The 25,095-nt window shown below is 37.5% G+C and overlaps 1 protein-coding gene across 2 annotated transcripts; it reads left to right on the top strand.

Annotated features, from left to right (window-relative positions):
• LOC145479499 (uncharacterized) lies at positions 1–24,594 on the top strand. 2 transcript variants are annotated; one of them, XM_081457892.1, is made up of 10 exons: positions 1–149; positions 2,813–3,048; positions 3,594–3,736; positions 7,380–7,427; positions 9,153–9,219; positions 16,550–16,692; positions 16,963–17,010; positions 18,201–18,306; positions 18,885–18,920; positions 24,484–24,594. In XM_081457892.1, exons 1-10 carry the CDS (start codon positions 73–75, stop codon positions 24,567–24,569), a joined length of 990 nt encoding a protein of 329 aa, XP_081314018.1. In that variant the 5' UTR covers positions 1–72; the 3' UTR covers positions 24,570–24,594. The 2 variants fall into 2 exon arrangements, with proteins under 2 accessions (XP_081314018.1, XP_081314009.1); XM_081457883.1 differs by having other exon boundaries at positions 7,377–7,427.
• Positions 24,595–25,095: the final 501 nt, after the last annotated feature.

The following is a 25,095-nucleotide window of genomic DNA, read 5'->3' as shown; positions in this document are numbered from 1 at the left end:
CACAAACACGATGACGACATTTTCTAAGTACTCCTAGCTAATGCGCAGAACTAGCTTCGTTTCAGTAAGGTGATGGTTAAATTAACCGACATTTTTAGATCTTTATTTGGGGCTCCAAAAGAACAACTTGGCACCAACGATTTGCCAAGGTAAGAAGATATGTTAAAGTGAGAGGTTGACTTCAAGAGTTATCTATTAATAAGCTTCAGATTTAGCTTTTTATATTTGCGTATTTTTTATGTAAGGAAAACGAAAACAGGAAAGCCTCCGTTTCCAGAGATTACACAGTTTAAACTACGAAACGTTACTTCTTTTTTATGTTTACAATCATTGATCATGACAGAATTTTGAGGAAATATGTGCAACATTTCCACAGCTTTTGTTACCTTGGCTGTATATTAAACTTATTTACTGAAAATCATCCTCACCATTTTGCTTCAATTTCCTTTCATTTAACTCAAGGTTAGTGAGTTAACCCACCTAACAAGGAATTTAAACCAGGGGTTGTATCACAGGGGACACAAACACTACATCAGCGGTAAAAATAAATGTAGTGTTATTTACCTGTGTTCCTGTGTGTCTTTTTCAGTCATTTAGAAGGGATTTGAATGAAGTGAAGGCGGTTTACATTTCAAATATTATGTTGTCTGCTGCTTTGTAAATGTGACGTTCTGATTACATCTCAAGTTTCCATTATCATTGTTAACTATTAACTCTCATCGGGGGAGCAGCCCTGCATTACAAGAGAAAAGAGACAAGGAGTGAAACTTACTGAGAGCTTCTGTCTAGTCTGTGACTACAGTTGACGTGACTAGCCTGTGTGGGTCCTTGCATGGATATGTGAGTGTAAACACAAGACAATGGACAGCGCCCTTGCCTTGACTGCAATTTCCACGCAAATCCTTCAGCAACAGAACCAAGTAATTTCAACGTTGTTTACTGGTTAGCTGGCTTATATTTTTCTTGTTTCTGTTTTGGTTCTTTGCTTGGTTGTTTTCCAAGTTTCCAGTTAACAAAATTTTTGCACACAACATGAACATATTTTGGCCAGGGAATCCCTATGTTTTCACAGCTCCCGGCCATGGTTATTGAAAAGTAAATCAGTGAACCAAATAGTGAATGTTTTTCCATTTCGTTGTTGAATTTATCTCACGTGAAAACCAGGTAGTTTGCGTGGTGTGTTCTGTTTTTTACTTCTAATGCACGCAGCTGTTAAAGGTAAACAAAAGAGTCTGTCAAGAGAAGAATAGGACTCCTTTCACAAAGCACATGCTCAAAAATTTAAAACTGCTTCCAGTCAAGTCAAGTGTAATCACAGTTCGGACAAAAAGCTACGTCTAAAAACAACTCGAAAATTAACTGAAGAAAAGGTACCCAAATAAACAAATTCAGCTTCACCTGAATACAAATTGTTTAATCCATCAAGATGTGAAATTCTAACTGATGATGTTCAGCAACAAGAGAATTAGGCACCAAAATAAAACTGGCCTCATTTTGGTTTCATCCCTTGTCTCTTTTCTTCTTTCTCTCCGCCGATGAGAGTTAATAGTTAATGACGGCAATGGAAACTTGAGACGTAGCATCATAAATGACAAAGTGGCAGACAAGATAGTATTCGAAATGTAAACCACCTTCACTTCATTCAAATCCCCTCTTAACAGCTAAAAAAGACACAGGAACACAAGTTAATAACAGTACATTTATTTTTACTGCTGATGTAGTGTTTGGATCCCCTGTGGTTGAATGAAACTATATCTTCGAACAATAAAATTAACCCATGGTTAAATTTTAACCCCAAGCTGATTAGATTTATGAGGCCTTCCATTGAGGGTAGCCCACAGGTTACCCAAACATAATATAAGAGTTTTTATGGAGAACTGTGGCTGAAATATAAGAGTTTGTATGGAGGTTAGAGGATGACCCATACATTGCTCGATTTCAATGTATGGTTCATCTTCTAACCTCTGCACAAACGCTTATATTTTAGCCACAGTGTTCCATACAAACTCTTATACTATGCTTGGGTGACCTGTGGGTAACCGTGCCGCCATGTCGCATCCTTTTGTGTACCGATGATGCCTAACCAGCAGAAAAAAATGTCACCATTGTTTTTCTTATAAAGTGATATGTCGCTGTTGTTACAAAGTTGATTTTTTAGAATTCATTCAATGGAAAAGCACACAGTCATGTTTCTGACATTTACAGAAGGTATAAGAGAATGTACCCTACAATTTCTAAATAAGCAAAATGTCCAAAAGAGTCAATGTTGCTGTCTTCTCCAGTGTTTCTTGTGTTGCTGTTTAAATTTGCTTCACTTGTCACAGATTAGAAATTCCCATGTCACCTGGTTTTCAGGGTCGTGTTGCTTGTCATTTTTACTCCTTGGAAGGCCTTAGGTTAGGGCTTGACCCTCTTTTGAACAACCAGTTCCAGATCTACAGGCAAACTTTCCCATTTCTTGTCATTGTTTTGCTTATTAAAAACAATAATTGTTACACATTATTGGCTGTTTGCCATTTAACAGACTGCTCGCATAATGCTGTCATTTGACTAATCCCAGCAGAATCCCAGCAGAATCCCAGCAGAATTAATTAAGGCTATTAATGTTATTGAACTCCATTGTGGCTTCCCTTGATTCAATTTTTAGAGTTTTTGTGTGGAGCATTTCCCATAATCCATATAGGAAGGAAAAACTCTGCTTAAATTATTCTCACTCTATGGAAAGAAACATGAAGTTGCATGCGCTGTCAGCTTAACAAATCAGCACATAATACATTGCTAATACTTGACTGCATGACTGTCCACACTATAGAGATATTCAAGAGGATCTGGAGAACCTCTATGGAAGGAGACAAGATCTGAATTATTGGCAGCCAGAACTTCCAGCAATCCGTGAGGAATGGAGATTATTTAATGACCAGCCTCTAGAGCTAGGAGATCATGAAGACTATTTTCACTCAAGAGAGGGAGACTTTCTTCAAGAGTTTGAACAGATGTTTCATAACATCTTCAGAGGATTTCAATTTGATTTCAACCCACCAGCCCAAGGTCCACTTAACTTGATATTCTGTTAAAACCTAAGTAAATGGCATGTGTTGGTGCAATCAATCAACCAGGGTGAAAATAGACAGATCTCTATATAGCACTTATTATCATCAATATGGATTTTTGGAAGGGTTCATACAAGTTTGTCATAGTTTGTTATTAGTCCCAACTGATACTGCGAGAATCTTACTTGTTGTGAGCTGTATTGAATTCACAGATTTAACAGAAAGTTACTGACTCCCAGCACATGTTTTGTAACAAATATGTCTCAAGAAAAAACTCTTTTCTCCCATGATAAGATACATGTAATCTTCTGTGATAATATTATTAATTTACATGTAGTTGGATAATTTATAATATCATAATATACCGGTAGTCCAATGTGAATGTGAGACAATTTCTGGCAGCTTTGAAGTTTCTTCCCAAAATTACCTTGTATCCCTGTTGAATTATTTTGTAATGTAGGTGAGAGAAATGAAAAGGTTTATAATATTACACTACTAACAGTCTAGACACTATGTTGAGTTTACTTTCCTCTCAATAACCAGACCTCCCTACCATAGACTTACTACCTGATAATTTACCATCTGAAATGTCAGAAGAAAACTTCCCTAAAGACTCTGGATCTCTTAGGGAGAGAATGCTGAAAGGGCCTGATTCATCCCTGGACAGTGAAAACTTTAAAGATGAGGTATTTTCTATGAAAGAACTACTAGGTCACTTTTCCTTAGACATTAGTGAATAATAACTAGTGTATGTACAGTACATCCACAATGTTAACTGCTATGACCTGCATGCACTGCATTACCAGTTTATTCAGACAAGCCTTCTTTCAGTCCAAGTTTTGCTAACCTAATTTGGGTGATTTTTGAAAATATCCATGCTACATGTATGGTTTGCACCTTGGAGTTTTATTATTATGATAAAATTCTGAAGGTATAAGAGGTTAGAGCATTTTTGGAATATTTCCATAGAAAGGGGAGGGAGTGCAGCAGTTTAAAATTTTGATGGCAATCATGGTATAGATTTACTACTACACTGTAAATCTGTTATCCCCAAACTAAATAATTATGCAATGCACATGCCATAAAATAAAATAACTCACTTAATTTAGGTGAAAACACCTAAATTATCTCCTTTCTGTAAATCTGTAAACAAATTGTATGGTATACAGTGTGTGTGAAAAAGGAATGTAAACGATAATAATTGTTGAATATCGTGCTTTGTTCTGTGATGTATTGCCGATATATGAATGATATCTCAGGGATATATCGCACACATAAGCGATGCAATGCAACAATGATTCAATGATATATTGGAGCTTCCCTTCCATATCTCGCCAATATATCGTTCTTGCAAAATATTGCTGCAGCGATATATCATACAGCACGTGACGGATTCATTACGATATATCACTATTGCCATAACAATAATTATATCATTGAGTGAGAGATGCATCATCACAAGATATCATTCCAGTGAAATATTGCCACAGCGATTTATCTTAGGATATTTTAAAGAGAGTTTTTGTTCAACGAATCAAAGCAATAGATAAAATGTTGAGACCTTCGTAAGATATCTTACACTGTTGACAAATGACTGGAATATAGTAAAACTAGTGACCCTTGTCCGGCGTTGCCTAATTCGAAGCCAGAGTGAGTTAAATAAAGGAAATTGTAAGCTATGTTACCGATCTGTTTAAGTAAAACCAAGAAAGCCTCGTGTGAATTGCTTTTAACTAACATGCCGAAAAGCATAAATTATTTCTGAGGTAAAGATAATTTGTCAAGAAACAAGTGCGATGCCGTTGTCAAACTTTCAAAAAAATTATATGTCCGGTTTTATTGGACACAAATCAGTCATTCAAATGCAGTAAAATACTCTTTTTCTTGACAAAATAATTGTTCATCAAAGTTTCTTTAGCGTGTCGCTCAGGTTTAGTTATTTTTTTATTCAAGGAAAGTTCTGTGTTTTGGTATGCATCCTCAAGTTGCTCGTGAAATGTTTATTGTCTGAAGCGTTCTGAAGATTCACATTGAAAAAATGACATCTCCACAAATCATTTGTTCAAATGGTGAAACACATTCCTTGACAAAAAATTGTCATTAAAATCTCTTTAGTGTAGTGCACCACTGAAGTTTAGTTATTTTTGCATTGGCAAACTGATCCAGGACTTTGGCGAATAGACTTCATACATTGGCGAACTTACATGTTGGCAAAACGACCGGTTCCTGTCAGAAGCGATATATCGCTAAGCTGCAACGATAATTCGCAGGTTCCAAGTTACCTTGTAGCTCTGTTTCAAAACAAGTTCTTGCGCAAAACCTTTCATGAAACTGAGTTTGATTTGCATGAAAATGAACCTCTAGGGGAATGAATTTTCATATATTAAATGGTTTTGCACGAAGACTCGTTTTGACACAGGCAAAAGGCAACTTGGAAATGGCCTATTCGCTGGGCAAAAACGATTAATCGCTAGGCTGCATCAATATTTTGTTGGGTGAAAACAATTCATCGCTTGGTGAAAACGATAAATCGCTCAGAGCAAACAAATCGCTTGGTGGAAGCGATACATCACTCAATGTAAATGATATATCACTCGGTTCAAAGGATATATTGCTCAGTGCAAATGATAAATCGCACAGGACTCAGAGAAATATCATAACAGCTACAACAATAGCTCCACGATATCTCGCGCAATATAATGTTTCAAACTAATTGTCGTTCAAATTGCAATTATTGCGATATTCGTCAATTATCATTTGCATTACTTTTGCACAATACTGTACAAGCTTCTTAAACACGGAGCAATCCTATATAACAAGGCTGAGGTGTTCAGCCTGCCAATCAGAAATCCCAATAGACGACCAATGCTCCCATTTGATTGGCTTATTCACTCCGGTCTTATTTTAGCGTGTTGCCACAAAATTCTGGAGAGCAATGGGTGTAATTTTCTGTTTTATTTTACAAGTAAACAATGCCTTTTGAACTAAATGAAAGATGGCTTCAAGAGAAGAGTTTACAAAGAAAATTGACTTTTTAATTCTATGGTAATATCGTTATGTTCTTCAGCCAGTTATCTAACAGAGATTCCATACGGTCAACATTGGCTGCTGTTGTACTCTTGCTACTAAAATTCAGTCGGCCTTTTATGAATGCAATTTTTGTTTTTATTGCATTCACCCATGAGTCTTCCTTCTCCTTTCTAACGTCAATGTTCAGACGAAATCTCACTTTGCCATTTTTGAAATTCTCTTGTTTCTTCGTGGTACTTTTTGTTTCAGCATTGTTCAATTTGCATTTTGTTTGCACCATAGAATTATCGCTCATAAATCTGAATAATTTTAAATATCCCACCAAAATCCATCTGTGTTCACAGGCTAACCAAAGTCACCTCTTACGAGATTTGTTTTCATTCTCGGCATGCTGAGATAAATGGAAACAGATAGCTCGTTGATCGCAGGCATCAGCTTTGTTATTTTAGTTAGCGGCAAAATTTGAATGTTCCGCGAAGTGACAAAGATAATTCATCATTTTTGTTCTTCCAAAGGCATCTTCTAAAGTGTTAAATAAATATAAGTTTTATTTTCGCTGTATTTTTATTATCCACCTTATATTATTCTACGTAAATGACTCCATTTTTTTAATGAAAAAAACGCTATTTCTCCACAACTTCTATGTTATGCAACCATTATTTCGGCTTTCTGCCATTGCACAAAAAAGCCAACAAAGTGCTTCAAAGGTGGTGTGTTCTTGCCTTTTATAGGATCGCTCCATGTTTAAGCTTAGCAGGACTCTTGGAGACTGGGGCCATGACTTTATACTCCATAGAGTGAAAACTGAAAGATTTAAATGTGCTTAAGTAAATAGATGTCTTTTTAGATCTATTTCTGTATATCGTTCTAAGTTTTAATTTTTCCATAGGTTTGTAATTTTGTAATATATGTGATTGGTTTTTAGCTTAGTTCATTATTGATTGTAAAGTCACATGTACATGTATGCTGTATCTAATCTTTTAATAAAGGCTATTATAATTATAAGATTTTGTGCAAAAAGGGCGTACATGTATATCGCATTTGGGGCGATATACGCCCTTTTTGCACGAAATCCTTCCGTTATTATTACAACTACTACTACTACCACTACCACTACCACTGCCACTGCCACTGCCACCACCATTATCACTACCACCAGGACAGCGACGACGACAACTACAACGATTACTGCGACAACAAATACGATGACTGCTACGACTACTTTTATTGTTTACTGTTTCTTTAGACAGATGATAAATGATATATTTTGTAATTTTATTATATCTACTTGTTTAGCAGGATGATAACAAGTCAGAAGGCTTTCCTTTGTTTCCCCCATTTTCACTGGTGAGTTAAATTACTGCTGTTATAAATAATGATCCATGGTTTAACTATTTGTCACACAAAACTGAATTTTGTTTTGCAAGTACTTACTTACCAAATTGCTTTCAGGATGGAGCCAGAAAATTTGTGGAATTTCTGACCAGTATCACATTTAATATTGCTCAGACAATTTTAGACTTAATAAATTAATATAAGATTTATGGTTCAAGGAAAGAACCAAACATTAAGAAGTTTACTTGAGATGCAACAAGTCCTTATAGAAAGGTCTTACCACAAGACAACTCCATGAAATCTGTTTTGATACCTGCTCCAACGGTATTTGGAAAATTTGATCGAACTGGCACATTAAGTCTTGCAGTGACTTCCCCAAGCTTTGTTTTTCGCTATTTTGTGGCGCTATTTTGCTCTCATTCTGCCTAATTCAATCCAGCATGTGCCGGCAGTGTTGGCTCGTAGTAAAGCAATATAGTAGGCTTGAGCAAGCCACAAATGTCCACACTCTAGCATGATACTGGCCCAAGGTTTCAGCTCATAGTGCCATTTAGAGTTAGACTTTGTCCTTTTGCCAACTTGTGCAATCCAGCGCAGGTTTTACTGCTGGGGAGGTAAGTTAGGCTTTGGTCATGCAATGGAAGTTTGACTGTCACACCGATCACGGAGTGATGATACCCCCTTTACACCATTTATTATTGTGTGTTTCTTCTGTGTTCGTCAGTAACAAACATTTGAACATATTCCTCTCTAGGAACTGCATCATTAGTATAAAATTAATGATTCAAGGAAAGTGCCAAACATTAACTAAGTTTACTTGAGATACAACAAGCCCTTATAGAAAGGTCTTACCACCAGACAACTCCATGAAATCTATTTTGGTACTTGCTCCAAAGGTATTCGGAAAATTTGATTGAACTGGCACATTAAGTCTCGCAGTGACTTCCCCAAGCTTTGTTTTTCACTGTTTTGTGGCGCTATTTTGCTCTCGTTCTGCCTAATTCGATCCAGCACGTGCCAACAGTGTTGGCTCGTAGAAACTGGTCTTACCACCAAACAACTCCATGAAATCTATAGTTTTGAAATGATAAAAACTATTTTGTAGTTACCAAGTTGGATAGGTATTTTTCAAACTCATTATTACTTCATCAAGTTTAAATAAAGTAAATCATGACCATGACATTGCTTGGATATCTGACCTTAATTAGCATACATTTTTAATGATTTTAGTTTTTCTGTTTTCTCCTTAGTTTTAGTTTCAAATTGCAAAGATATATCAAACACTCAAGACAATGTTTGACCACATTTCTAAACACCTCTAGGTTTGTTAAAAATACTTTGCTGCGTACCATATTTTCAACAATCTTCTTGGTGTTTGATAATGTGGTCCAACACGGTCTTTCATGTTTGATATATTACATATTAAATCATTTCGTTTCAGGCTAAAATTTGTTTTGAAAGGTGATCAGCAATAAAATAAATAACCAACCAAATTCACATGTTCGGGATGGCATACATGTATACATACTTACTGTAATCATCAATTTCATCTTTATGCACTGCACTTAGGCACTTGAAGTATTTTAACTAGTTTCAGTTTTCCAACAGCAGGAGAAAATAATATTGAGTTAGATTTGGCATGAGATTGTTACTGAATGGATTTGCACGTACAGTTATCATCCAAACAAAAAGTATTGATTACTTGAGGATATTGCAGACTCAGTCTTTTTGTTGTAGTTTAGTGATTTGTGGAAGTTACCACCATTCAGTGGACTGAGGTGTCCAGATGAAAGAGTGGATAGAGGTAGGTATAAGACTTGCCACAAGTTATTCAAAAATAGTAAAACCAACACAACACCCCTCAGTCTCCTTTTGGTGTTCTGTGGTATTTTGGACTACCTAGCTACTTGCCAATAATATTATTGTAGTCTAATTGTCATTCTGGTCATGATTATATTATTATAATAAATAATATTATTTTAGAAAATAACCCAAAGGAAATACATGCACTGATCGGTTTAAAACTCAAAACCAGCACAAGCTGTTGACATGATCATGGTGTGAGCAAAGGCAATTTACATTTTGATGATTGAAGTAAACAAGTTGTTTTCCTTTTTTTTGTAGCAGTATTTTCTAAAAGAAATATAAAGCATGTTCTCTGGGTTTCTATTGAGTTGTAGGAGCACTTCTGAAAGTTTGGGAGAACTTGAAAAAGGTGTGGAAACACTCGCCTGTTGGTTCATGCTCCCACAGCATTTCTCATTTGCCCAAACTTTCACTTTAAAGGAGCTACGTCACGGTTTGTGCATATTGAAAAATTTAGCCTCAATTTTTGAGTTATTTTTTTGTAAAAAAAATACCTCTTAGTTGGCACGTCGGGTATGTTATGGACAGGTCAATGGGTGAGTGAGTGCATGAGTGAGGGAGTGAGTGAGTGCGTGCGTGCGTGCGTGAGTGAGTGAGTGAGTGAGTGATGTATGTATGTCACACCAATCAGATTGGATCTACTATAAACAGCCAATCAAATTTCTTGTTGTAAAGGTAAATGGTATGTGAGAAGATTTGACCCCAATAGAGTTCAGAATGGCCATATTTATTCTTCTATAAAAGAGGAGGAAGTATTCATATATTGGGTTTACTTCGACATTTTCTGTGGGTTAGGCTGTGGATTTTAGTTAAATGAACGAGATGAGCCTTGAGGTTTGAAACAGTTGGTGAGTTAGTAGTATGAAAATGCAACGAGATATTTTTATTTTTAGTTACAAAGGTAACTTGATACTTTTGTTTTTCACAAGGAGTAAATTCAATTAGAGGTCACGAATCATTGCATCTAGTTCTTAGGACATGTTTTAGAGGGGAGGAGACTTTAGATTTGAAACAGTTCTAACGTTTACAATAGTAAGTGCAGGTAACAATTGTTTTGTTCTTGTTGCATGCAAATATAACGAGATATTTTTGTTTTTTAGTTACAAAGTGTAATTTGACACTCTTGTTTTTCACAAGGGAGTAAATTCAATTAGAGCGGACGAATTGTCACCACTCTTTCCCACGAGATGTTTGCTATCTTTAGTAACAAATGGTAACTTAACACTTTAGTTTTTTATATGGGAGTAAATTCAATTAGAGCTGACAAGTTATCGGCTATTGTTTCCAGGATATTAAACAAAAAAGAAGCTTTCATTTCTGGACAGTTTTTACGTCTCTGCAGTAGCAGTTTAATAGTTTTATTTCATGACATTCATTTCAGTCCGATATTTTTAAAGGTAAAAAGTATGAAAACTGTTCAAATGTTCTTTGAAGACTGCGTGACACCAAGTTAAAGTGCAATTTAATTAAATCAGACTTTCAACGTGTCAGAGGTTTTTTTCTCTTTCTTTCTATTTTCAGTGAAGTTGTGTTGTGTTGTGTAAAAAGGTAAACTTACGGCTCGTATAAAATGCGAAAAGGTCTCTAAATTAACTTGAGTATTTTTGAGCAAAAATTCCTCTTGGGGGTTGGAAGGGTTATGTGATCGGTGAGTGAGGGAGTTATGCATGTGCGCGTGTCACACCAATCACAGTGCAGGTTATATCAAAGAACAAATTAAATTGCCTGTTAGAAAATAAGATGGTATCTACATTAATCTGGAGACGTGTCAGATTACTGTAGTTTGTTCAGTCAAACATTTTATGGCTTACTATTTAGTTATCTTACCGTGACCGATGTAACATCGCAACCAAAAAAAACTTTTCAAATTAACCAGATGATTACTGTACCATGAATGCTTCTATCTCCAACACTTCACACAAAAAAATAACTCTTGCACCCCTTGCGTGCCTATGTTTCAAATTCATTGTTTGTAATCCATGTCAATCTTCTCCATCCTTAGCCATCCTTGTTCCATAAAGCTTTAAAGTCAATCGTTAAAGTGCAGTTAATGGAGCATGACGCTATTTACATACAGTCACTAGCTTGCTATTGTTAAACATAACGCAATAGAACTGTTACGTGTTAGAACATTATATAAGTCTTTCTTGTCTAGTTTAAACAATATTCACAATGGCCTTTCACACATGCATGTTGCAATAACATCTGGTTTAACTATATCATGCGTTTTGTATGACTAGTCTTTTAAATAGCCCTATTCTTGTTTCATTCAAGGCCACATAAGCTCTGTACTTTTCGTGGTACTCAATTTCATACTGGTCTAAACCCAGACATTTGTCTACCTATAAAAGAGTCTTGGCTTGGACTTTAGCATCATTCGCTTGTTATATCACTACTGTAACTTTTAGTTAGCCCTCGAAATTGTAACTCCCACCCTTCCCTCCCTTTGGAGGTTTATTGTTGTTGTTCATTAATATAAATAATAAACACGTGACACGCTATCAGTTAAGTCTTGCAGCGACTTCCCCAAGCTTTGTTCTCTCTAATTTAGTGGTGCTATTTAACGCTCTTTATGCCTCTTCTTGTCTAATCCAGCACATGCTGGCGGAGACGGCTCTTAATCCTGGGGAGATAAGTAAGGCTTAAGAACTGTCTACACTCTAGCACGATGCTGACCGGAGGTCAGCTCATGGTGCCATTTAGAGTTAGGCTTCTAGGATGCGTAAGCTTTTGGCCTCGCTGACTTGTCTGATCCAGTGCAGAATTAACTGCTGGGGAGATAAGTTTGGCATTTGGTCACGCAATGGAAGTTCGTCTGTCACGCCGATTGCAGAGTGGTGTTCCCCCCTTTTCACCATAGAATGTGTGTTTATTGCTTGTGATTGTCGGGGTATTTAAAGCATTACTCCCTAGGAACTGCAACATTAATTACGGTAAATATCATTATCTCTTTGGTGTTTTTCTATCTTATTAAACTGTTATTTTCAGGTTTCCTACCATTTAAAGGTAATTTTGTACGTGCCATGATAACTCAAAATACCGCGACTGAGCTCCTTTAAACAGTTCGATTATGAGCTCAAGATGTCTATTGCGTGATAGTCATGCATAGAAATCGAGAGCAAATAATATTATATATGTATAAATGTACTAGTCATTCAGAACTTTATATCTAAATCCTTGTCACAGACACTTCGAAAATGCCAAGAAGCGGCCGTCATTTTGATAAGAAGGGCACACTGCTACGCTACTCACTATCTATTACAGAAGGTGAGTAGCGTAGCTAATCAAAGAACGGTATTTGTGATAGAACGCTAGTAGATTTGTACTAAAACGCGATAGAAATATGGTACATGTTTTCTATTTCTTAAATAATAAACTCTAACCAAGCATCCACCTAGGGAATATTAATATTGACATCTTCCTCTTTTCCACATTTAGCCACTTGTTAATGTATGCCCTGCCTATTGGTAATCAGTTTTGACTTTGTACTCACACTGGCATGGCCTCACTATTGGTAACCACCACAGTGAGCACAAATAGCTATGGTCATAGAATTGCCCCCTTTTTGCTGGGATTATACAATATGTTGTATAATCTCATAGCCAGGACATCTTGTGGGGTTTCTGTGTAAATGGGTTTCAAACCAGAATTATTGGTTTCTCAGCCATGACCATGTATGTGTAGCACGTAATTTTCAGCAGAACCAAGTGACAGCTGGAAATATGTCTGTGTTTGCAGGCAAATTTCATTGTGATTTATGACGTACATACATACATACATATACTTTATTTAACCTCAAATTTACAGAGTAGCTTGTTAGCTAACATCTTCGAGAGAAATAAATATTAGAAAGAAAAAGTAAATAGATAAAATAAAATAAAATGAAATACAATTACAATTCTATTATCATTTGTACATTATATATATTTACACTGTGGAAAGGCCTCATATTTAAGGATCTTTTGCTTGAATTGAAGAAAATCAGATGTCCTGTAAGTGTCCAGGAGAGAGTTCCATATTTTACTAGCTAAGTATGAAAAAGAGTACAGACCACAAGTAGTTGTTTTTGCTTTGGGAAGGTCCAGAATATAATTACCACGCAGATTATAGGATGAGGTACGTACAGTTAACATATCCCTTAAATAAACTGGATAATAAGTAAAAAACAGACTCATATATAATGTAATCATGAAATTCTGTAGGCGTCTAATAAATAGCGATTTTAAGTTAACTTTGCTGAGTAAAATGGCATATGGACAACTGTAGTCTTCTAGTAACTACAGTTATTCGAGCCAGTATAAGCACTGTGCAATTTTACCAAGGTTTAATCAGTTAATATGTACCTCAGTCTGTAAATGCTCAAGTGTTAAAACACAGGGTTAACAGAATCAACAAATATATCTTCAAGGCCAAAACCTGAAAACTAATTAAATGAAATAAGAATGAAGATTTCGATTTTTAAAAATCAAGGGCTTGTACACCTTAGGCCAATTTTTGTTCATTTTGGGGAAAATGTTCTCATCAGTTCTGCGATACAAGTGCCTGCAGTTCTTTTTTCCTACCAAGTTTATTCAAGCCTTATCAAACTTAAAAAGCGCTGTTGTCCCACTTTGGAGTAGGACAAATTTTTTCCACATATGAAAACTGACAGATTTTTCAATTTACAGAACATGATTAGAAGGAAAACTGTCAACCTTTTAAACTTGATTTCACTTTGATCTCTCTTTGATCTTTGATCTCACCATGTGATTCACACTTTGTGGTAAACAAATATGGTACTGTTTTTGATTCCGGCCATGACTATAATCTGTTTTACAGACAGTCTACACTACCGGTATATATTGAGAACTTTGTGACACATCCGTTTACCACTATGACTAACTTTGGTCAAGATTTTTGATAGAGTCAAAGAATTTTTGTCAGCGTAGTGCAGGCTCTTAGTAACAGCTGATTTCACATGATTGGTACATGCCATACCAATGTACAAAATGTTATGTGTTGTAGGTGTGACAGTTTTCCAGGTGTGACAGTTTTGTTGGGCAAAAAACAAAAGAAACCTTTGTTTTGCTAAACGATGAAGTCACCGAAGCGTGGTATTAGCCGCTAGTTTTATTACATATATAATTACGCAATTCTCTTACTGTTGCTTTGTTAGCACAAGCGGATAAAGTGCTGAACGGGCCGCGGCTGAGTTTGTTTTGTTGTGACACCGGTTCGATACAAGGTTGGTCGATATTTTTTTCCAGTCTATTTCTCTACTTCTTTCAAAAATCAAAACATCTATATTTAAAAAAGTTGTGCTGTCGAAGCTGCTAAACGTAACCGTTTAAGTTCACGCTGCATCAAAATCCACCTTCAAAGGATTCGCTCCAAAAGATGCCGCTCAGAAAACTGAGTTTTTTTGCATATGTTATTTCTCAAAAACAAAGCGCAAATCAACAAAAACAATTACGCAACGATGCTTTTCATGTCAAAACAAGTCAGTCTGCCAAAAATTAGCTCGATCCTGCAAAAAATAAAAATCGACCCAAAATGCTACATACGCCCTTTTTCCACAAAAGCCTTCAATTAAATAAATACCACCCAACCTTTCACAACTATTTCTCAATCAGGATTCTCAATGGTACCAAAAGCAATACCTTTTTACAGGAAAGAACCCAATGTAGACCCAGAAATATTTTTGAGTATTTATTTTTAGACTTCAAAAGTTTTGATCAACAAGAAAATCGTGTACAAATGAAGATTATACAGTCTATACACAATAATATCTCCACTCCTGAAAATTGACCAGATTTTTTTTTGTGTGAAAACGGAAACACCAGGTCAATTGATTGATAAATACACCATTAAGTGGCACCCACAAGTCTGTAAGACCATTCTTGATAAAATCTAAAAGACTAAACATGACAGATACCACTGATTCCAGAAATGAAAGATAGCAAAACTTAACAGAATCAATTGCTGCACAAAATAGGGCTAAATGAGGAGAGATTGTTGTTGTGTTATGTCCCATAGGGACTAAGAGCTAATTATTATTAGACGATATAGTAAGTAAACAGTATTCTGCAATAAATTTCTCCCTTGAAAGTTGTAACGACTTGTCTTTGTTGATGCCACAAATCCAAAAAAATTCACTTACTTCTACACCTTTATCTTTCCATTGATTGCCTTTTCACTTGTGGCAATTCAACTCCCAGATACTTTCATTTAAAAACAAACCCCAACCAAATGGAACAAGACGATCTTTTAGATATTATAACCGCACTTTTAAAATTTAACTGTTTTCTTAGCACTATAGTTGCAATGCAGTGTACATTCCAAAGCAGTCCTTTATGATTCACTGATTACTGTAGACACCACATCACTTGATCAGCACAAACTGTATTATTGCACCATCAGTCGTAGCAGTTGTGAAATCTCCAGTGACATAATGGTCTTAATCTGGAACTTTCTTCAGGATATGTATGGGCATGAACAGTACAAACGCTTCGATAATAACACTATTAACAACAGCTTTCTTTCTTAAAAGTCATGATTAAATTTAATCGGTTTTTTCCATGAGTAAAGGGTTAGCAAAGTAGTCACACGAGTTACATAATTCAAGAATTACGTTACTCATGGCTATCTTTAGTACAGTGGTTATTTCCCTACCAGTGATATAATCCTTGCAGGTTCTGTCACATTCTTTGCTTGGCTTGCAAATATTTCATTTCTGAACTCACTTCAATAAAACAACACGATGATTCACAGCTCTTGTCTAAAAATACGAAAAACACTCAGAAAAGTAAAAAGACTATCACTCCTGGCGAAATAAACTTGCAAAGTAAACACGATCTTATTTGTCACATAGCGAAAGTGAAAGCTGCAACGTCAGCGCATTCCATGGCTGACGTAATACCTTTCTTTAGCGTTTTTCACTTCAATAGAACCAAAAGAAAATATATTTTTCACACAATAAAGAAAACAATATTCGTAGCATTGTCTGTGCATCAATGTTTCAACAGCTTTTGGTGAATAAACATCACAGGTTGCATAATTCAAAATTTGGCCAAGAGGAAGTTTGGGTCTGGTCAGCGACAAAACTAAAAAAAAATAAGTCCTGTGCAAACCAAGAACCGCGCTTGCCCCGTGGCTGTGCGGTTAATTAAACAAAGCATAAGCCCACAAGTACGCACTGCAGACCTATTTTTTATTATATTTGCCATATCATTGACCTACTCTGTTTTGTCCTATTTTTGTCCCTTTCCTCCTCATTCATTTTCTCAAAGACCTTGACAATGAAGTCGAAATGGGAACTCACAGCTTGGATGAAATTTTGGCTGCTAAAGATGAAGGCCAAATGTCACAACATGTTCCGTGTTTTTCATCATCTTCATCTTTCTCAAGTGTAACTATTGTTGACTCAAATGGGGTGAGTATAATTACCACAAAATAGCAATTTCAATGTTCCCAAATGGAGTAACCAGGCAATGATGTGGTATGCTCAGCAGACAGTGTAATCGACGAGTTTAAGGTGGCACTGACTGATAACTTTTTTCTGCGATTGACATAATTGATTGGTTAGCAGGCCAGGAAGTCTCTTCTTTTGAGTCTCTTGTCAAAACTAATGCCAGATACAATACATCAATGTCAATTTAGATAATCTTTTGCTTAGATCTCCAGTATGCGGTTGTTCTTACAGGTTACTGAAAAAAGGACCACAAGGAGGGATTCTAGTGGAAATGAAGAGGTAAAAGAAATGGAGTGTGTCCTGTATTGTATGTTGCATGTACTATAATTTTTCTTATCATGTTTCAGTGTTTTAGAAAAAAATGATTGGTCACATATTGGTACCAGTATCATGTACTCTTCGCAAGGTAAAGGTGAAGTCCGCATACGAGCCCAGTGGCCCATCAGGCCGGAGCTTATCCCAGTTTCTGTAGCATGAAGTGACTAGGAGTATTTCTACCCCCCCCCCCCCCCCCCCTGGATGGGATGCTAGTCCAAGTGTTGCACTCTTCACAATGATAGCAGCTGAATTTGTAATAAACATTGATCTATACATTTGACAGTCAATAGTGATTTTCAGCCCATCAGCATCTTGAAAATTAGGAACTAGAAAGATAGATCTCATGATAATCTTTTGTTACCCAACTCTCTACCTACTAGTTGATTTTAACCAACTTCTTAGTTTAATAGCTTTTTTAACACAAAAATTATTTCACACTGCACAAGTTGTTTTCTTATGTTCAATATTCAAAATCAGTAGAGTAGGAATTTAACTAAGGGTGCATTTGATTGTAGTTTGTATAGTGTGATCATCCTGTTGAGGGTAGCTTTGTGGTGAGTGACGTTTGACAACCTGAATGGAAGTCATCTTCAGATTTAATCATAGTGTTTGTCAGTTGATGGTGTTATAAGTCAGGTCCATTGCAACTGATTGGTCAGTTAAGTCGTGATGGTATTGGCTTTAAAACTTGTGTAATGTTTGTCAAAAGTCCCAGTCGGTTCTAGTAAGTTTCAATCCGTCTATTGTTAGTCAATTTAAGTCGGTTTCGTCTATGTCGTTGATAAGTCGTTTGTAAGGTGCCGTTAATTGTTGTCATCTGTGAAGAGGCTTTTTTCCTAGGTTCCAGAGTTACTAGCTTTAGAGCCTGGTTTCCAGTTGTAAAAATTGTTTACTTCGCCCTCATTTGATTGTTGCATCAGTCACAACAAAATACGACTAAAGTATACATACACATATAGTTATTCATGTAATACTACTGGGTTGGTGTGATATGTGCGCAAATGTACACATACAGCCATAACAACATAAGTAACGTCTCCTTCACTTTGTACATTACTTCCTGAAAAGAACCTTTTGTGTGCATAAACAAGATAAGGGTTTTCTTTATGTCTGTGGTGCTGAGGAGATAGTGTTTGCTTTATTCTCGGCAGGTAACGATAACACGAAGAATTGGTGACCAGACTCGTACTGTTACTCGAAGGAAAGATAATCATGGACATGAAGAGACCCAAGTGGATACCGTGAACATTGACAAGGGTAGGTAAATACTAGCTGGTCTATCTTGTCAATCCATCTTGTGCAGAGAGGGACAGGGACAGCAATATTTAGTTATTGATTGGTGGTTACCTCCCAGTCAGATAGGTTGAGTTTGTTCAAGTTATGGAGGATTTTTCTTTGGACATTCTGGTTTTCCCTCTCCCTTAAAGGCCAGTCTCTAAATTCCAGTTTGATCTTGATTTGAAAGACGCAGCTGGCAGCACATGAAAAGCATGGTCAGCCAAGTCACGTGTAAAGTGGCACTCCTCCACTCCACGGTTTTGAGAAAAAAGCAAGGTCATTTTCTTTTGGAAAGGTTTGATCATGTTGATTTGAAAATTACTCAATAGTTCAGGGGCTTTCCATGTGTATTCAAATCTACAAAAGCTCAATACCCTCTTTTCAGTATTGATCAGCAGATCAGTGAAAATCGCACCTACATGTATGAAATAAGCAGCTTCCCAGTCTCACTTGCTCATGTTAGACTCGCCTCTCCCCTGTTAGTTTGATTGTTTCCTTTGATTGTACTGAAAGGTAACTGTGTATCATTTTCATCACATTTATTCATTCTTTCTCAGATGATATTAAAAAGTGCCGTCATTCACAAAGTAGAGGTGTGTTTTTGCCCTTACTGTTTTGTTAAAGATTTCGTTAAAAGTACGGTTTCGCACAATGCTGTTTTTGTAATCAATTTGTAAGTCATAAATGTTTCTTTGTTGCACTTTGAAATAGTTATCGGCGAATTCATGTAAAGACATGAGTCATGTAAAGACTCTTTTACGGTGATTTTTTTGTAAACTAATTACTTTTGTAATTCTACAGTTTGAAACTATAACAACAAAACAGTAACAAATGCAAGAAAATCATAACATTTGGCAGCTTGGCTGTGAAATTCTTGCTTCTTTGTTACTTCTGTTGTTGGGTTTGGAAATTTGGAAAAGAAGAAAGAAAGAGAGAGATAGTGTGGTACGGCGTGTGATCCCGTAGGACTTTCGTGCCGAAATTGATTTTTTTCACTGTTTTGCACTTATTTTGGGCCGAACAATAACAATCCGATGGGGTTCAAATTTTCCGATTCCGTCTTCCCATTTTTCTGGCTGCTCTAAGGATTTAATTTATGCTAATTTATGCTGATTAGATGCACAAAGTCTTCCGAACAACTTTACTCTTAGATTCAAGATACAGGGAACAAATGTTATACGAAGCTTACTCTTGATGACGTACATCGTATGACTTAACTTGGTTACCATGGCAACAAGCGATGACGTCAGCTTTAACTACCTGCTATTTTGGTGGTGGCCATCTTGGATCCACCATCTTGGATTTTCGAACTCTCATTTTTCTAAAGCAAAACAGTGAATCTTAAATAAACTTTAACTAACGAGTGATTTCCGTTATGAGCGATGTCTAGTTAAGTGCAGAACTTTCTTTTATTGTCCTTTTTTGCTAAACGCATGTACTCTTTCAGTTTCTCATACGAAAATATCATTGACTTTTGTTAGTCCCATAGTAACAACGCAGACGATTTTCGTCGTCTTTCTGTTATGTATAATACTAATGTACAGTTCTGTTAAAAGTGTTCGTGCATAAAATGTGACTTTCAAGTTCTTATGTACTAAGACCATCCTCGTCATTAACTCGTGTGCCGTCTGTGAATGGATTCAGTTTGTACAGGTTTTTCCAAAGCATTAACAAAGAGCAGTGCATGGAATTCTGTTCTTGAAACAGCTGCAGAGTCCCTTGCAGTCTGACTTGCAGTCGCATTTGGTAAGCTCAATAACAGCTTGGGGTGCAGGGAGAGACAAGCATATAACGGGTACGTATGCTCCTTAGTTTTCGCTCCAATCATTCTCTTTAATGAGGGGAAGATCTGGGCAGCTGGTGGTATAGGATTTGTTCGCATGGCTATGAAGTTTCCACGATTGATGGCAGCATCTCACCTTCCAAGTTCCTGAGTCAAAAGAGCTCCCATCGAAGTTCAGGGAGGGTGGTAGATCCCGCTTTGCAGTACACTTAGCAGACAAATTTCTCTAGGTCTTTAACTTGAGTTGGCAGTTCTCCATTGGCTAACTGGTTTTGGATAAGACCCTCACCAAGCTCTCTGAAACAGTGGATTGCAAGATGGTCGTCATCGAGTGCCATGTAAGCTTTCACCCAGGAATTCTTCGTAATACCGACAAACTTCTCTCCCCAGTCGGCTCCGGTGAAGTAGTGCAATCTAATCAGACCTTGACACTTGTGTATTCCAATCGCTTGGACTCGCTGAGTAACATCAATCTCTCTGTAGTTTGCACCCTTGCCTGTCAAAAATTCAGGCTATTCAGGTTTCCATGACGTCCCCTGGAAACCAAGTTGAGTAGCAGAACTAGTACGTCAGTGTCCGGAGGGTATACACAAATCTCTTGCGACAAATGCTCATCTAGTGAACGCAACACCTGGTTAGGGATCAGCAGGTGTTGCGTTCACTAGATGAACCAGCTTGATGGTTGTGTTGCTGGAGAAGCACGCTAATAATCCATTGGCGAACAAAGTGACCAGTCTCAGCTTTTTCATAGCGTCCCATAAGGAGTGCTTAGAAGATTGTAACAGTTTGTCTTAACAATGCTTCAAACTGCTTTTGGCCCTTCTCTGCGTAGCACAGAATATCTTACTTTGCTTTTTCCGGCACTAGAGCTGACGACAACACACTCTTCAAGGGAAACTCAACTGTAAATGGGTTGCCTTTGCAGTGCAGCTCTATCGGCTGGCAGAGTTTCATGGTGTTTTTTCGCATCCTTACAGCAACATCCCAAGAGAGCTGATAGTGCTCGTTCCGCTCAGAAACCTCGGACACTTTAGGAAAGCGTTTTATTACTTTACCATACGGTAGAGAGGCAGTGACACGACAAGAAGGTGACCTAGGACGGCTTCATCTTGACTTAACCCGAACATACCTCCGGGGCGCTTTAATACTTTGATCTCCTGTTCTAGCGTCTGATCTGTGAACAACCTTGTGAACGGGATCTCTGACTTCGTTACAACAAAATCCTCGGACTTCAATGCCTCATATGTCATAAGCTCCTCATGCTCGAGTGCGTTCATCTGTGCGAGGTGGACTGGCATTAGCCAAGCGCAGTTGAGGAGATTGTGCGCGAAGAAGTACTAGGCCCTTTGCAGGATCCGGTCACATGGTACGGAATTAATTACGCTGGGACGCAAGTTACACAGTGGGACTTCCAAAACAAAGGAACTCGTACCAGTCCAGTCCGACTTTCCTTTGTTTTGGAAGTCCCACTGTGTAACTTGCGTCCCAGCGTAATTAATTCAGTACCATGTGACCGGATCCTGCAAAGGGCCTCTTTATCAGGCATTCCATCGCTGCCAGGTAGCCTTCCCAGTCCCCAGAACGGCAAGCATGGATGAGCTGTAACAGGTTGTGCAATTACTTGAGGTACTCTATCATAAATCCCGCAAGATTTCAAGTCCTTGCTCTTCACGGTCTTGTGGTTTGATCTTTTCAGAGTACCAGGGCTGGATGTCGTCAGAGATGTTAACCATTTCTGGACTACGCTCGTGGAGGGCCTCCTTAAAGGATACGAAGATGCGAGTAGTGTTTCATTTTATCCAGATGTTCACCATTCTCTGCGTTAGCCTTGCCTAAATAATTTCCATTACAAACTTGCCATGTTTTTAATTCGAAGCGACTCAAATTAGTATTTGATTCGGTGCATATGAAATACGACGTCTAAACCTGGCCTAAGTGAAAAAAAAACAGCCATTAAACTCCAAACTCTAGGCATGTTTCGCAATTTAAGCCCTGAAAAGAAACTCGTCAGTTCAAGCAGCTTATGCTATCATTCGTTACTCAGGGTGCGTTTCTTTGTTAAGATCATTCCCCAGTATTGCACTGTGCATCCCTACTGCGCATAATTTCACACGTGATTAGCGCGCGCGCATTAAAAAATGGCGACTTTTTCTTTACGGCTAGACCTCGCCATAGAGGTAAATTCGTCATTTCCTCGAAAACGAGTACAGTGACCTATCATTTTTTCTGTTGTTTTGAATTGAGTAATAAAGTTCTCTGTGTAAAATAAATATGAACCAATTCTCCGTGTAGACCAAGAAACAATCGTCAGAAACGTGAATTTAGCAAGCAATTGTGACTATAATCATGGTGTTATTATTTAGCTCTTATTAACCGAGCTGGAGGTCTGTATGGGAGAATCTTGACCAAGGTCGTACGACGAACGTTATCAAGAGCAAGCTTCATGTAAAGTTTGGTCCCTGTACCTTGAATCTAAGAGCAAAGACATTCGCAAAACCTATTTTTGCATCTAATTAGCATTAATTCACACAAATTTAGTCCTCGAGGAGCCAGAAACATGGGAAGACGGAATCGGAAAATTTGAACCTTTTCGGATTCTTATTATTCGACCCAAAATTAGTGCAAAATAGCGAAAAATTCCATTTCGGCACGAATGTCCTACGGGAGCAATTTTTCGGACATACCGGACCGCACTAAGAGAAAGAAAGAAAAAGTAGGGGTTAAAATCTATGCAGGGTAATATATGTATTTGTAATGATAGTGCAAGCAAACAAAATTTACAAATTTTAATTGTAGTGAACAACTTGGGGGAATTTTTCTTTCTTTTTTGGCAGTTCTATGTAAAACACCACCACCGCCACCTAGTTCTAGGTGATATGCTTCTGCTGTATTTTGAATATATTTGTTGATTAGTTCTAGTGTGGCGACAAATGATTCAGTCTTTATCCGGTCGAATATTCTTTATTGTGGAAAAGTACTTTGAAGCCTAGATCTATAAGAGTAACCCTGAACCAGGGAAAAGCAATGTAAATGCTGTCTACTTTTATTCATCCGTGGAAATATTCGAATCAGTCGCACAGAGTTTGTTTACAACTGAAGCACGTGCTTCCAGCAGTTAAGAATGATGTATGTAAAATATTAGACTTGCCACAAGTGGACCTCATGAGTTTCAGTGTATAATAGGTAAGCGAGCGAAGCGACCTGAATAAACAAGACGAAGGACTTTTATGAAAGTCTAGTAAAATGTATACTTTTACAAATTAGCTTTTTACACTTAAACATTACCAGTAAATGTGAAAATATTCATCATGAAATTCGAAGGCAAATGTAAATATTTTGGTTCTATTAAACTGACATACTGAAACTGGCGGCGTCACACAACGCATCGGCAAATCAGAGTTTATAGAAGGGACCTCTACTTGTCAACCAGAAAACCATAGGAAACTGATACTGGCATGGATTTTGTCATGTTATTTCTGTCTGGCTGATTATTTCTGTCTGTAAAACCTCGATTGCTGATTTAAAAAATGTCCATTTAAGCAATAGACAGGTGTTGAAAGCCCGCTAAAAATGAAATCATTCAAGGTATTACGGTGAAGGCATCGAACGAGGCTGGATTTCCGCCGCTCTCTCGAGTCCGGTCTACGTTCCTCCCCGTACCTTCAGAGGAGGAGCGCAGACTCCTTGCCCGAACAGCGGCTGGTGATTGAGCCTAGCGTCAAACGCACTCCCATAATCTTTGATTACTACTACTGTCAAACCTCCGGTTGCGACCACCTCTCCTCAGCGACCAATTTTCCAAAACACCAAAAGTTTCCCAGTCAAATCACTGTATTTGGAATCTCTTGTAAGGGACCACCTCTCGTATCAGCGACTGCGACCACTTTTAGAGCTGAAAGTTTGAAATTTTCTTTTGTTTTTAAACTCCCGGAAACAACCATTGACAGATAATAGAGCATAAATTGGATAATGAGGTGTTGTATTCAGCATTCCTGAGTAGTAAAAGAGATGGAAATTTCTTAATGGGTTAAACCGGATTTTTTTTCTCGAAATTGACTTTTTACATAAATAAAACATTAAAGCACGGGGTAAGTTTCTGCAGTTACCATATGCTAAAGTTTGACTCAGTATGGTCTAAGCTCCCGTAAGCGACCATCTCCTGAAAGTGACCACCTAGGCTTGACATTTTGGGTGGCCACTTATTAGTCTGCCAACAGGCTCCCAGCGAGGACGGAAAAAAATTTCGGCTAGCGCGAAACAGAAGAATTCGGAAAGCGAAGCAATTGGGCTCACCGGGAGCCTGTTCGCAGGCTAGTCACTTTTTGAAGGTTCGACTGTAATAATAATGATATCAAATTTTCTTTCCTTGTCAGATGTCAGTGAATTCTTCCGACACCCAACGCCCTTGTCCTCCATTTACGATTCAGTCTTGGAACAGTTCTTTCCAAAACGAAGATAGCGCTGCAGAGCTCCCCCGCCCCCCCCCCCAAAAAAGAGAATGAGAGAAGTAGAAGAAATCTTAGCTTCACAGGAGTAAAACTGTGCTTTCATTTGAGGAAAGTGGACGATACAGTCTGTCGCGCGTGGACCTCGGTTGACAACAGAGAAGTAGTTTCAGCACAAAGTGTTTTGTCATCCCTTCTCAGGAAGAAATATGTGTAGCTGGGCGCCGGATTTATTATCTTGACGTGTCGTAGACTTCAGTGACAGATTTTATAATATGGCGTTCATAAGTTGGAAATAACTAGGAAAAGTTTACAGATGATTGTGATGTGTTCACTTTTCTGACAGTGCTGTATTGTTTTTCAAAGTATCCCGGATTAAAGTGGACATTTTGAGTGTTTGTAGGGTCTTTGGGTTTGCACTAGTCTATCACAAAACAAATTGCAAATGGCAAATGGCATGCCAAATTTACCATATATTATTTTAAGTAAAACAAAGCTCTCTTGTGATTTATGACTATCACGTGATTGCTATACTGCCCC

The sequence above is a fragment of the Orbicella franksi genome, chromosome 1 (assembly GCF_964199315.1).
Source record: "Orbicella franksi chromosome 1, jaOrbFran1.1, whole genome shotgun sequence".
NCBI lineage: Eukaryota > Metazoa > Cnidaria > Anthozoa > Scleractinia > Merulinidae > Orbicella > Orbicella franksi.
This window is presented reverse-complemented; position numbering and strand designations above follow the sequence as displayed.

Bases quoted from the DNA above. Each gene is read 5' to 3' on its own strand.
- LOC145479499 (XM_081457883.1), top strand. From the start codon at position 73: ATGGTTAAATTAACCGACATTTTTAGATCTTTATTTGGGGCTCCAAAA. The intron at 7,428-9,152 runs GTGAGTTAAATT...TTTTTGTTGTAG, and splicing joins TGTTTCCCCCATTTTCACTG to TTTAGTGATTTGTGGAAGTT. The intron at 18,921-24,483 runs GTGTGTTTTTGC...TTTCCTTGTCAG, and splicing joins CCGTCATTCACAAAGTAGAG to ATGTCAGTGAATTCTTCCGA.